The sequence below is a fragment of the Xiphophorus maculatus genome, chromosome 18 (assembly GCF_002775205.1).
Source record: "Xiphophorus maculatus strain JP 163 A chromosome 18, X_maculatus-5.0-male, whole genome shotgun sequence".
Classification (NCBI taxonomy): domain Eukaryota; kingdom Metazoa; phylum Chordata; class Actinopteri; order Cyprinodontiformes; family Poeciliidae; genus Xiphophorus; species Xiphophorus maculatus.
In genome coordinates, this window is record NC_036460.1 from 7497721 (window position 1) to 7510602 (window position 12882).

The 12882-nt window shown below is 36.1% G+C and overlaps 2 protein-coding genes across 2 annotated transcripts in view; one reads left to right on the forward strand and one right to left on the reverse strand.

The window, feature by feature from the left end:
* Positions 1 to 3580, reverse strand: part of lhfpl6 (LHFPL tetraspan subfamily member 6) — a 65557-nt gene extending 61977 nt beyond the window's left edge. The window contains exons 1-2 of the mRNA XM_005796826.3: positions 3275 to 3580; positions 704 to 1204 (exon numbers count right to left, since the gene is read on the reverse strand). Of these exons, the coding sequence (XP_005796883.1) occupies positions 704 to 1088 (385 nt within the window). The 5' untranslated portion in view covers positions 1089 to 1204; positions 3275 to 3580. The remainder of the gene's footprint in view (positions 1 to 703; positions 1205 to 3274) is intronic.
* A 917-nt stretch (positions 3581 to 4497) lies between these two features.
* Positions 4498 to 12882, forward strand: part of cog6 (component of oligomeric golgi complex 6) — a 28604-nt gene continuing 20219 nt past the window's right edge. The window contains exons 1-4 of the mRNA XM_005796825.3: positions 4498 to 4680; positions 5083 to 5226; positions 5685 to 5756; positions 6084 to 6142. Of these exons, the coding sequence (XP_005796882.1) occupies positions 4546 to 4680; positions 5083 to 5226; positions 5685 to 5756; positions 6084 to 6142 (410 nt within the window). The 5' untranslated portion in view covers positions 4498 to 4545. The remainder of the gene's footprint in view (positions 4681 to 5082; positions 5227 to 5684; positions 5757 to 6083; positions 6143 to 12882) is intronic.

Genomic DNA, 12882 nt, shown 5'->3' on the forward strand with positions numbered 1-12882 from the left:
ATTTAATCACATCACCTTCTTCACAAACACATGTTTGTTGTATTCCTTACACATGTTATGGCAAACCTTGGACTAGATGTCTTACAGATATTTTTTTCTACAATGAATTTTTACGTCCAGTATTCCATAAAGGCCAAATTGTGGAGTGCTTTGTCCACAGATTTTTCCACCTGCGCTACATATTTGAACTCTTCTTGTCCATTTGGAGTTGCTCTCCTCAGATATCCAAAGTTCAGAACATTGTTATTAGTTTGGTTTTTTTTGTGTGTTGATTTTGTTTCTTTTTTTTTTTGCTAATATTACAGTACACACTAATGGAGTCTATTTTCTAATTAGGTAACTTCTGACGGTTGCACTGTATTATGTTTAGTAGTACTAGAGTTGGGAAACTGAATACAATTTAAAAAGAAAATGAAAACCCTTCTTAATTATTCTTCTTTGTGTTGGTCCATCACATGAAATCGTCATGAAATACAATGAATGTATTTGAAGTTACAATTAAAGGCAAATATACGTTTATAAAAATTCATGAAGAATTTCCAGACCAATAAGTTTTTAAATACAGTAAAAAGTTTTTATTTATTTATTTATTTTTTAATTTATTCATTTATTTATTTTTTATCAAACTTAATATGCTTTTCCTAAATATCAGCCCAAATCAAAACAGGGAAAGCAGAGTTCAGCTTCACATCATTTTGCTCACCTCCAACAAACTGGATTCCACCAGCCACACGGCCGATCGTACGGGAGATGAGGTCGGAGATGCAGCAGCCCATCAGACCTGTGAGGGCCACCAGCAGGAGGAGGCCACAGCCCACGCCCGTCACCACCGTGCAGATCCTCCAGTGCAGGCTCGGGATGCCGTGGAAGGACGCGTAGCGCCCGCACTGCTCCAGCATCACCGTGATCTGCTTCTCCTCATCTCTCACCGGGTAGGAGCAACGGCGGAAGGTGCCAAAAGACACAGGCTTGTCCATCTGCGTCCCCAGCAGCCAGTAGGGCATGAAGAAGCCAACACAGGAAGCAGCGGCACATAGCAGGGACAGCAGGGCCCAGATTACACCCGTGCACGTCAGACTGGACGCCATCGTAAATATGGTCACTGAGCAGGACAGCAGTTAAACGAGCAGTTGCTGTGTCGCTGGAAGGCTTGAAGCGAGCATTTAACACGTGCAGTCTTCACCTACTCATTGACTCTGGATCCCTGTCAGGAGGAGGAGAAACAGCCAGATTGAGTGCTGATGCACAGACTCTCCATGCAAACAAGTTATCGGGTTGTAAAACAGCGAAAAAATAAATAAAATTAATCGGCTGGATAAGGGGAAAAATAGAATTGTGTTATCCGGTCATTATAAAAAACAGAAAGTGTCAAAGAGGTTATTATTTCTAATTAACAGCCCTCCTCTAATGGTTAACTTTGTGATTAATTGTTGTTTTTTTGCTATAAAAAGTAATTAAATATAGACAGAGATATAACAGAAATTGGTTTGCTGTTTATGTTAAAATCCAACGCCTTATGCAGTATAGATTAGACATAATTGTGATTTGATTAATAGTAAACAAAACGGCGTCATGATCAAACTCAAACAGCTGCAAATGGTTTAATCAATTCAACTTAGATGAGCAAAGTGAAACTATTATTTTTGTATTTCATTTATTTCCATTTTTATCTACCGCCAAGTAGAAATGCACCGATCAGGCTTTTTTTCTGACAGATATAGATTTTTTCTTTTTTTTTTTGTGACTCTTATTTTGACCACTTTAGATTTTTCCACATATAAAGAGGAAAAAAGTACTGCAGGTTATTTTATACAAGTAATGTTTTTGAATTCAGCAGCAAATGAAGATATTACAAGATTGTCCGCATTGAGTATGTCAAGATAACTCCTAACTGATGTTGATTAAACTAAAAAAAACACTAAATTCGTGCTGTTGGTTGGTGCACTCAATCACTGAAACCTATGGGATTTCTTTCTTTGATTTGTTTAGCAAATGCCAACAAAATGTTGATTGTTCAATATTTTACCTACCTAATACTGACCAGAGTTTATAAAGACAGATTTTGCTGTTTCTGATCACTGAGTGACTGACTGCTGCTTCAAAGATTATTCACATATGTGTGATTTTTGTTCATTACTCAAACGGTTGCAAGATAAAGATGCACCGGCCAGACTTCTCTGGGCCAATTTAGATTTCTGATTTTCTTGGAAGTCTGACTGATTCAACTATTCTGTTTGTTCTTTAAAGGGCAACACATTCAACAGTTGAAATCCGCAGGACTTTTTTTCATAGTAATGGTTTTGAATCCAACAGAACATACAACACATGCATACCAATCTCCAAACTATGTATCCAGTTTTTCTACAAAACTAAAAGGATTACATACAATTACATGCTACTGATGGGTTTGTTTGTTGACCAATAATTGTGGGACTTCATAGTTTTGATGTAACTAATCAATGGGAAAAATAAATCAAATTTGTCCAGCAGATCACTGTTCAGAGTCAGTTAAAGGAAAATTGGACCAATGTGAGCTCTAATTGATAGATACAACCCTGCAACATGAGGATTTAATTATTTTTCAGACTTTTTCTGACCTATAACAGTTTCCCAACACATAGGAAACAAAATCATCTTGCTTCCAGTTTTTGATAGAGGAGGTATTTTCCAGCACAAAATTAAGGCATTAGACATTTCTTTCCATTTGCACTTCAAAGCATATTTGTCCTCAAACTTAATCTGATTTTTATCCAACTCGAAAAAGAACATCAAAACACATGCTCTGCTATTAAATAATAATTTAAAAAACTATGCTTTTCAGTATTTGACAAGCTCTGATCAGAGCTGATCAAGGAATTGGCAGATTCCCACCTCTGGCTGATTGATTGGTGCATCACTACAACAATGTCATGTGAATAATACTTGTCAGAACTTATTCACATGTTTGATTTGTTGCCTTTGCATACACGTGTTAGACATGTTGTTTAATACACAAAGTTACAGATTCGTGATAAACTGTAGCACTTTATAACACACGCACGTGCCATAGTATAACTTTAAACACTGTGCCTTATGTATTGTTAATTAACAACTATGCACCACCAACATAATCTGATCCTGAACACATTTAGCTGAGAAATGAGACTTCAGGTCCCTGCAAGAGCTGCCGCTTCTTCACGAACATGCAGGGATCTCAGGGGTGACCTCATGCTACACAGATTTACAGATTTGTTTCAATAATTAAACGGCAAAATGAAAAAGGGTGAATTCTTACATGTTGGACGAAATCCGATGTAAGGTGCGCTCGATGTTGGAGAGGGTGTTTACATCTGCAGAGTCCAGCTGTGTTTGGGTCTTAGAGGAAACTTTTCTCCAGCCGAGTAGGTGAGAAAATTATTCCGATCGAGTAAAGAGTCCAAAATGCGACATATACAAAACGTCTCCGCAGAATCCGCACACAAATCACTTCCTCCTCGTCGATACAGGCGAAGCGTTGAATCAATGATTTACTCCTGCGCTGCGCGGAGACAGACGAGCGGAGCGGCGCCCACTGACCGGACTCCAGATCACACATTCCTGCTCTCAGAAAGAGAGAGAGAGAGAAAGATAGAGAGAGAGGCGGGGAGGAGGCTGCTAGGAGGTGACCATCAATCAGACAAATCCCCACCCAGGGGCCAGAGTCAGCGCCGCTCCAGTTGCATTTACAGATACTTTGAAAAGCAAAATTGTCTCATGTATTTAAGTGTTAAGCTAGAGGAACTTGTCTAAGAATATTTAAGAAACTTTTAATTATACGGAAGAGCTTTGATTGATAAGAACTTTTAGCCATGCAATTGTTTAATTGAAATTATTAAACGAGTCCATCATATTTTCAAGATTTTCAATTTAGAATTTTTAAACGTACCTAAATATCTTAAAGTGTCTCTTATTGTGTCACTCTGTTCTCATCAAGCAGGGAACTGCATGTTTTATAAAAAATCTCCAACATGAAATTATGATAGTTATATCTCCCACTGTCCATAATAAAGCATATTGTGTTAGATATATCAAGAAACCTATAGCAGTGCAAGAAAGTTGTTTGGTATAAACAACTTATAGGGCAGAACTCACAGCTGCCAAATTGTATGTTTGTTTGGTCAGTGTTTAATAGATATTTCAAAAATAAGTAAGCAATGAATAATACACAAGATATTTGTAAAATTGTTCAATTTGTTTGGAAGCATTCACTTAATCAAATCAGTTTGCCATAATTTCTCCAAAGTATTTTTGTCCTATTTGACAATGTTTCCTCACGATATAAGTGTTGAATGAAACTGCCATTTTCTTTCAGAGTTGAACCATCTAAAATATATGGATAACACAGAAAAAGTATTTCTGTAATATTATCTCTTTAATTTAAGTATTTTTACAGCACTATGTTTACACAACACAATGTTAGTTTCAGTCGGAACGTTGTGACGCTCGCCAAGCGGTCCGACCGAACGTTAATTCCACACGGACCAAAACAGTCTTCGGATTCAGTTGACGTGGAAGTAGATTTTCAGAATGGCAAATACTAAAATAGAAACTTCAGTCGATAACGCGACTATATCTTCAAATTCAAATATGCCTTCTCAGCCTAATAACCCACTATCGAGGAAGCTGAATAAAATCCTGGAGACCAGGCTGGATAATGACAAGGTATGCTGGAAGAAGTTTAGCTTCCTGCTATCAGGCTAAGAGCAGCTGCGCCTGTAGTTTATCGTTTTATTAATGTTATATGCTCATGACAAGCATTAAATACATGTGAGTAATTATCTTCGCGTTAATATATGGTCTTTCGGACGAATAAAACCCAACCGAAAGGCTAACAATTGTATTTTAACTATTAGCATTAGCGTCGCAGGTAATTTCTTTTGGTTATTTTATTTACTTAAGACATTAAGAATCCAGCACTGTGTGAAAGCACACACAAGTCCCTGAATCCGAGCTACCATTTATTTATCTATTTATTTTAATTGGTGGGGTTTTTTTTGTCTGTTCAATTCTTAATTTCTCAAAGCACTTTAAGTTTTATGGATATTTTGTTTGATATGTTTTCAGGAGATGCTGGAAGCTTTGAAGGCGCTTTCTGTATTCTTCACCGAGAACAGTCTGCGCACCAGGAGAAATCTACGAGGTGACATAGAGCGGAGAAGTCTGACGATTAACGAGGAGTTTGCACGGATATTTAAAGAAGTTAAAGAGGTAACAGAATTCCAGTTTAAAAGAAGAAGAAAAAAAAAACCGTTCCCTTCCGGTTAGTTTTCTTCCCCTATTCGTTCCCATGCGTTCCATGAGAAGGAATGTTTTCGCTTCTTTTTTGCTTCGTAATCAAACCATTTTCTACCCATGCTCGTAGACATTGCTTGTCTTTTTATTTTCTTGGCTGTTTTTTTTAAATATATTTTTCGCTCACTAATGGGATCAGACCTATAATCAATGGAACTAAACAATAAATAAGTGATTATTCGTGTAAGTATTTATTTCCAATATCAGTTTTCAAATATCAGTCATGAAACACCTGTTAAGATTGATCTTTCATGTTTTAAATGTTCAGTTTGCATGAACCATGCATTCAGTAAGACAACCTATCATATTTGTTGTATTTATGAACTTTTTCCAACCAGACTTTGTTACCAGACTTTGTTATTCATTCTCTGTAGGAGCTTGAAAGTGTCCATGAGGATGTTCAGGCCATGAGCACGTGCTGTGAGGAAATGACCAATAGATTAAAGGTATGAAAGTCTGATTTGTATTCTGTTTGTAGTTTTTAAACATTTATTTTTATCACCATTGTTGGAACAATACATGGCGAGATACCTGCAATTACAATTACTGATTTTGAGAAGGAATCATCTATCTGTAAATGTTTTAGCTGAGCAATGTTTTCACTAATTAATTTATGATGCTGTTAACTTTTTCTGCTTTGATGTGAATGTTCTGTAAACTCTATGTGCTGCTGCCAATATTCTATTGTAAAATATGTTTTTAATCCTGGTGAAATAAAGGTAAATAATAATAAAAATAATAATAATTATAATAACACACTTTCTCTTCAACAGGCTGCGAAAGAGCAAACTCAAGACCTCATTGTAAAAACTAACAAGCTGCAAGGAGAAAAGTGAGTTCATTATTTTGCTACAAAATAAATAGATAGATGGAACTATATTGTCATTGTATGCCTAAGGCAATACAATGACATTTTGTTGGGAGCAGATTGTTAGGCAGCAAAATCAAAATTGTTCAGAGTATAAAATTTAAAGTTAAATAAGCAGACATAGTTAAAGCAACACATTATGTAAATGCATATGTTTAAAGTCAGTTAATTTATGTCCAGACATAACTCCAGTCTTTAATTTTAGGAGTAATAGTCACTTTATAGATTTTATAGATTAGTAAATCTGGTCAAATTGGCAGTTTAAATATGTGCCCGACAGTGTAGAAGTTGCATAAATATTGAATAAAGTGAAAAGTATTCAACAAGGTATCATTAAGTGTAATTCAGTTTACTTTGTCTTCTTTAGCGTCTAATGACTGTCTCTCCCTATGGAGTCTCTCAATGACTGATGGCCACCTGACAAGCCATCAGTCTTTCCTATTGTTGCATATGTCATTAACTCAACATTTATATATTAAAAATCAGTTTTTAATTGGTCTTACTTAATATTTCAAATTTACACAATTATCAGAATGATAAAAAAATAAATGTTTAAAATTTGTAATTAATCTATCTGAAGTGAGTTTTATTTTTTTTAATTGATTTTCTGAAATAAATTTGAGTTTTCATTCTGGTTTAACTTTCGTTTTAACAGGAATTGTCCTCAGATTCATAATCTCTTTTTTAAAGACGTCTGAGCCAAAATGGTATTGTTGAGATGTGTCAGTACAGATCTGCAATCTTAGAGCCTCATCACTGAAGTCAGCTTATTTTTTGTTGTTTAAAGTAATATGAAACATGACATTTGTTTCTTCTTCTTCTTGTATCCAAAGTGACTCAAACTGTAATTTATGCCGACTATTACAACCCTCCAAATACATCAACTTTAAAGTTTGCTTGCTAATAAGTTGAAGATTTTCATACTTGCCTTTTGTAGTTTGAATGATTTGGGGAAATGCTGTAAGGGCTGATTAAAAAGCTGTGGGAGGAGAACTGAATAATTTATGAGGCTGTTATCAGTTCTACAGATGTATCATAACTTATGTTAAGGAGACCAACAGTCAGCCTTAATGAAATAGGTGTTTGTTTTTGTCTGAATGTTAGGCCTTGATAAACTTCAAAGGCCTGCTGTAGGACTTTGTGTCTGGGAGTGTGCGTTTAGTTTTGATGATGACATAGTTTCAAAAGAATCAGTAATTGAGAGCTAAAATATTTAACCCATCATAACACTGAGTAAATGTGCAAACAGATAAGATATCTTTAGTGCTGTATGTTTTCTTAGGCTTAACTGGAAGGAGCTAAATGTACAAGGAGTGCAATATGATGCCTGATTTATGTGAATTCCGAACCTTTCTTCAGCAACTATTTGTTTGGAGACAAAATGACTTTTAAAAAAAAAGTGATACATACTTTGAGACAAAAGACATTTTTTACTGTGTATGAAATGCTTTTAGTTATTTTCTTCATATTCCATTATATTTTTTCCTCCCAAAAATCTTATTTTGGCTGTTTTTATTTTACATGTTTTACAATTATTTGCATTCAGAGAATTTAATCAGAATGATAATGCCAAAAATTTCAACAGTGTAACATAATATTAAAAAAAGTTTTGCGTGAAAGATTTTGCAGAAATGCCAGATTATATTTATTGTGCTTTTAATAATGCAGGATTTCTTACAAAGAATCAGGTTTTCCAAGTTTGGATAAGTTAAAACATTTTTTTAAACACTTTATTCCTCATTCTGTTATCTGCAAGTTTTTAAAAAAGACAATTTCTTAAAGGAAAATAACAAATAAATAACATTTAATAATCATGTCTTAAACTTTAAGGAAAATTCAAGTCTCTAAAACTAACTTTTATTAAAGACATCTTTTGTACTTAGTTTACCACATCACAGCTTACATTTTTACAAAGAGAAAGATATGTAAGGTAACAAGTTCTGCTTTGAAAGATATGATTTATTCAAGATGATCTAGTCCTGATTTGAAAATTGTGTCCAGAAATGTATAATGATTTGAGTCTAAAAATGTATACAATTAATGTGCATGACCAACAGTGCAAGGAGCTTCCATAAAATATGCAGGGATTTTTCAAAATGACTTGTGAAAAATACAACTTCCTACCAAGGTGTTTTGCACCTTGTTTTACTGACATAAACACAACAGAATTTACCAGAATGTCCCATTGCCTTCTTCCAAAAGAAACAGATTTGCACCATTGTCTTACAGCTAATCAGTTCTGATATATTTATTGTGGGGCTGATACTGTGTAGTCCTCTGCTCAGCACAAGGTCAACATTTTAGTTGCTCTAATTCATAACATGTCGTATGGACAGGATGTGGAGTTTGCATTCATTGTTAGGGTTTTATTAAAAAATAAAACAAAACGACAGCTTTATCAGCTTTTGCGTATCATATCTTAATGTCTCACTCTTTGCGCCATCAGTAGTGACAGCGGCAGGAAAATATTCGATCTGTTCTTGTCCACTGGGAGTTGCCGTAGGCTGGGGTTCATTAGCATTTGTAACAGATGTGATCAGTGACCTTGTGTTTTGACATGAAGGTAGGGGTGCTGCAGAGGTTGATGTAAATTTGTGGTGAGGGACATTTGCAGACATTAGCGACGTACCACTGCAGTTCACGCTCCAGCGCTTCACCATCAGCACCTTCCTTATAAAGAGGTGACAGAGATGGAGAAGCCTGAAAGTTGAATAGACAGGCAAGCAAGAAAAGACGGGAGTGGAGACAGTCACCAGGGAGCACATGTAGGAAGCGAATTAAGACCATGTACGTTTTGTGACGTGTATTTCCTGGAAGTACTCAGACGCTTGACACAAGTGTCCTCCTGAGTGCTGAGTGGTTTTTGTCCTTTTTCCTGCGCAGCGCTCCCTTCGGGACCTGCTGTCTGCCTGTGTGACATTTTCATGCTTAGAACTGCAGTGACCCCACAGCCACATTGACTAGTCTGCACACACTGGGCTTTGACCTTGTCTCTCGTAATTTTGTCTCAGAAGGGCTGCCGGCAAAACCGTGCCGGCAAGCTGTCGTCCTTCAGTTTGCGACGAGTTGGCTCTCTGCTGTCTTCTTGGTCAGATCTTTTTTCAGGTCACACAAGACTCTGCAGTCTATGGTTTTTCTCTTTATGTTCCTTTCTTGTTGATGCTTATTACAACAGTATCACATTACTCATGGGACAGTTCTGTTGGGGGAGAACAGTGGTTTCCAAGCCTCTGCTGATGTTCCTGATTTGCCTTTTCTTTGCCCCTTATCTGCCTCATCTGCTCGCTACATTGTGTCATTTGTCAGCTCTAATGAAACAGAAAGAATCTGCTGATAAAGTCTAGTTCGTGGAAGTGAAGGTAGGGGCTGTGAGGCAATGAGCTGCAGCTGACCTGGCTTTCAGTCACCAGGTTCTTTTGTTTTGGGTTGGCACTGTTTAAAGGTGCTGTCATCAAAAGCGCTAAATAGATGTTGTGTGTTACTCTGTAATGAAATACAATGCTGCCCACCTGCTCCACTCTGTGTAATCTTTGCATTAACATGGCATGTAATCATGCAAACACGTCTCATAAACTGATGTTTCTGTTGACAACGTGAACTCACAAGCAGCCAAAGCCAGAGGTGATGGTGTGGTCTCCAATGCTAATCTGTTCATGCATCTATTCTGGACCTAGCTCATTGTATATCCAAAAGGGAATAAAAGCATTCAGTGTCCTGCAAAAGTGATGATTGCCCTTGAACTTTTCCACATTTGGTGACGCATGAGCACAAACCTCAAAGCATTTTATTTAGATGTTATGTGATGGACCCACGTGCAGCACATAGTCTTGAATAAATACCTGAACAGTGTGATTTTTATTATCCCTCTCTAAGTCAATACTTGCAGCACCTGTACTTTGCTGCAAATTACAAGTCTTTTAGGGTATGGCCCTACTGTTATTTCACATCTAAAGACTAAAATGTTTACCCATTCTTTGCAAAGTAGTTCAAGCTTACTTTGATTGGATGCAGAGAATCTGTAAACAGCTATTTTAAATCTTATAACAGATTCTCAATTTGAATTAAGTCTGGGCATTGACTAAGCCATCTAATACATGAATATACTTTGCTGTAGTACCACTCTGGCTAAATGTCACTTTAATGTCACTCAGAAGAAATGTTGGTATTCATTTGCATTTACATGTAAATGACTAATATCTGTCCTGTTGACAGATTGTTTGTTTGTAAATAAGAAATATTGAAAACTGCATATCATTTACTGCATAGTAAATGACTTTACTTTGCGTCGGCTTTTCACACCCCATTGAAATGCATTGGGCTATTTGATTATAACAGGACAAAATTAGGAAACATTAAAAAGTTTGAATACCTTTTGCAATGGATTGTAAGCTCACAAAAATTCCTACTAACATGTGACAAATAATCAGATCTTGAGCCTTGTGCGGTATGAGAACTCTTGTTGCTGAAGAGAGCGAATGTTCTCAGTATGACTTTTGTACAGTTCATTAATAAATAAAGAGGGGTGAAATCCCAGAGAGAACAATGACTGATATCAGAGAGTGCATGCAACCTTCGTAATATGACACTTGAGCATTATTAAAGCCCAGCTTGGTGCTAATGAGGCTACAGCAGTCAGCATTCCTTTGTGTTTCCTGATGTAACTGCACGCGCTCTTTGATCACGGTGCGTAACTAACCATCTAACAGCTCTGTGAATGCCAGATTTTTATGCAATTCTTTGAAATGCCCCCCATAGATTCTCATGAATATTCAACATGATTCACATCTTATGAGCTTGTTGAACTCTCTCCTTTATTACAAGGGCTGTTGTTCACTTTTCCTTCAGTTTTCTTTGGTAATTCATAGTTGTGGCTCTCTGATCAAGCTGCACTATCAGCCTAGTGTTGTGAGATAATTAAATGGGCACTGCAAATGTTATAGGGTGTTGTAGTTCATGAACAATTTCTGTGCTTGAACAGACTGAATCCATCGGGCTAAATCTGAGCATGTTCACATGCAATAAGAGACATTTCATCCAATCACAGCACTCTTCTTTAATATTGCCCTTGCTTGAGATTAATAAAATAAGCTTGTTGACCTCTTTTTGAAGCACTAGTACAAATATGTTGCGTAGGTTGGATTGTGTTATTTGTTGATCCAAGTATGCTGCATTTCTGTGGTATTCAGTGATGTCAGCCTCGAGGAGAACGGATCGTGTCCGGACAGAGGTTTACAAAATTACCCCTCCAGTTACTCATTTCTGTTCTTGCTTGTTCTAAAAGGAAAGTTTGTCTTTGATTCTACCCTATGTTCAGGTTCTCGTTATTCTGATTTATGATATTTCCAAGTTGGTCATGTTTAGTCTTTCTTTATGTACAAAATTTAAGGCTTTTCTCAAGGCAGCTCATACAGGGTGTCCACACATCCTTAAAATGTCTTAAATTTGCATGTCAAAAATAAGGCCTTAAAATGTGTTAAATTCATTTAAAAACATGCAAGTTAGATTTTAAATATGTTAATTACAGGTCTTAAATGTTGTTGTGGCAGAACTATTTAAATTTTTTATTTGCTTTTCTATGGGGGCTTTTCTGTAAGAAAAAAGTCTTAGTTGCATGGAAACATCTTCATTTCCTGCTCCAGGTTGTTTAGCCTATCGGTAACAAACTGCTATAATACCCTTGTTACCTAGGGAGCTAACTAGCTTTTTTGCATCCGTCATTGGTAAGTGCAAGTTGGCTGGATGACATCCACTTTCGCTACTAGCTCACTTCTCTTGCCGACCCGTAGGAGGCTATTTTGAAAACAACTTTTAAGGGTCCGGGTCAGCTTGATTGTAATGCAGCAACATTTGTTAAATTTATAGGTTTTTTTTCTCCTATATATTATTCAAGGTGGTATTAACAAGATCTTTAAAAGTCTTAAATTAGACTTGATATTTGTATGGATACCTTGTCATAAATGTGATGCTTTAAATTTATTTATAAACATCCCAAAAAATAATTAATGTGGAAAGGTTCAAAACAAGTACTTTTTGAAGCTCAAACAAATTGGACCATGCTGTATTTGATATGGGAACTTAATTGAGTAGTAGAATAAGTTGTTTACTTAGATATATCACTAACATGTAAACAGGTCCCATTTTAATAAACTGCATCTGACAGTGTTATTTATTTTCATTTAGAGTAACTGCATACAGTTCCTTGCAGATGTGTTCAAACCCCTTGATTTTTTTTTTCATATTTTGTCGTTTTAGAAACGCAGATTACAATGTTTTTCTTTGGGATTTTGTGTGACAGATAATGCAAAATTGAGCATGATTTTAAAATGAAAGGAAATGAATCTGTGGTTACAAAATTGCTCACAAATATAAACCTGAAAAAAGTGCCATTTGTTTGAATTCAATATTTTGTAAAATCACTTTTTGCAGCTCCATGTCTTTTGGTACACATCTCTCCCAACTTAGTATGTGTAGGGATTGAAATTTTTGCCCATTTTTCTTTAGCAAAATAGACCAAAGTCTGTCAGAATTTGTGAGAAATGTCACTTTATAAGTCTTGCCCTAGATTGTTCGCGAAGTTTAGGCCTGGACTTTATTTGTTCCGTTCTGCTGTTATTCTTTAATTTACATTAGATTGTACGTATCTCGGGCTGTATGTTTAATGTTTCTGTATTATTCCAGCAGGTTTTCTTCTAGGATTTCCTTCT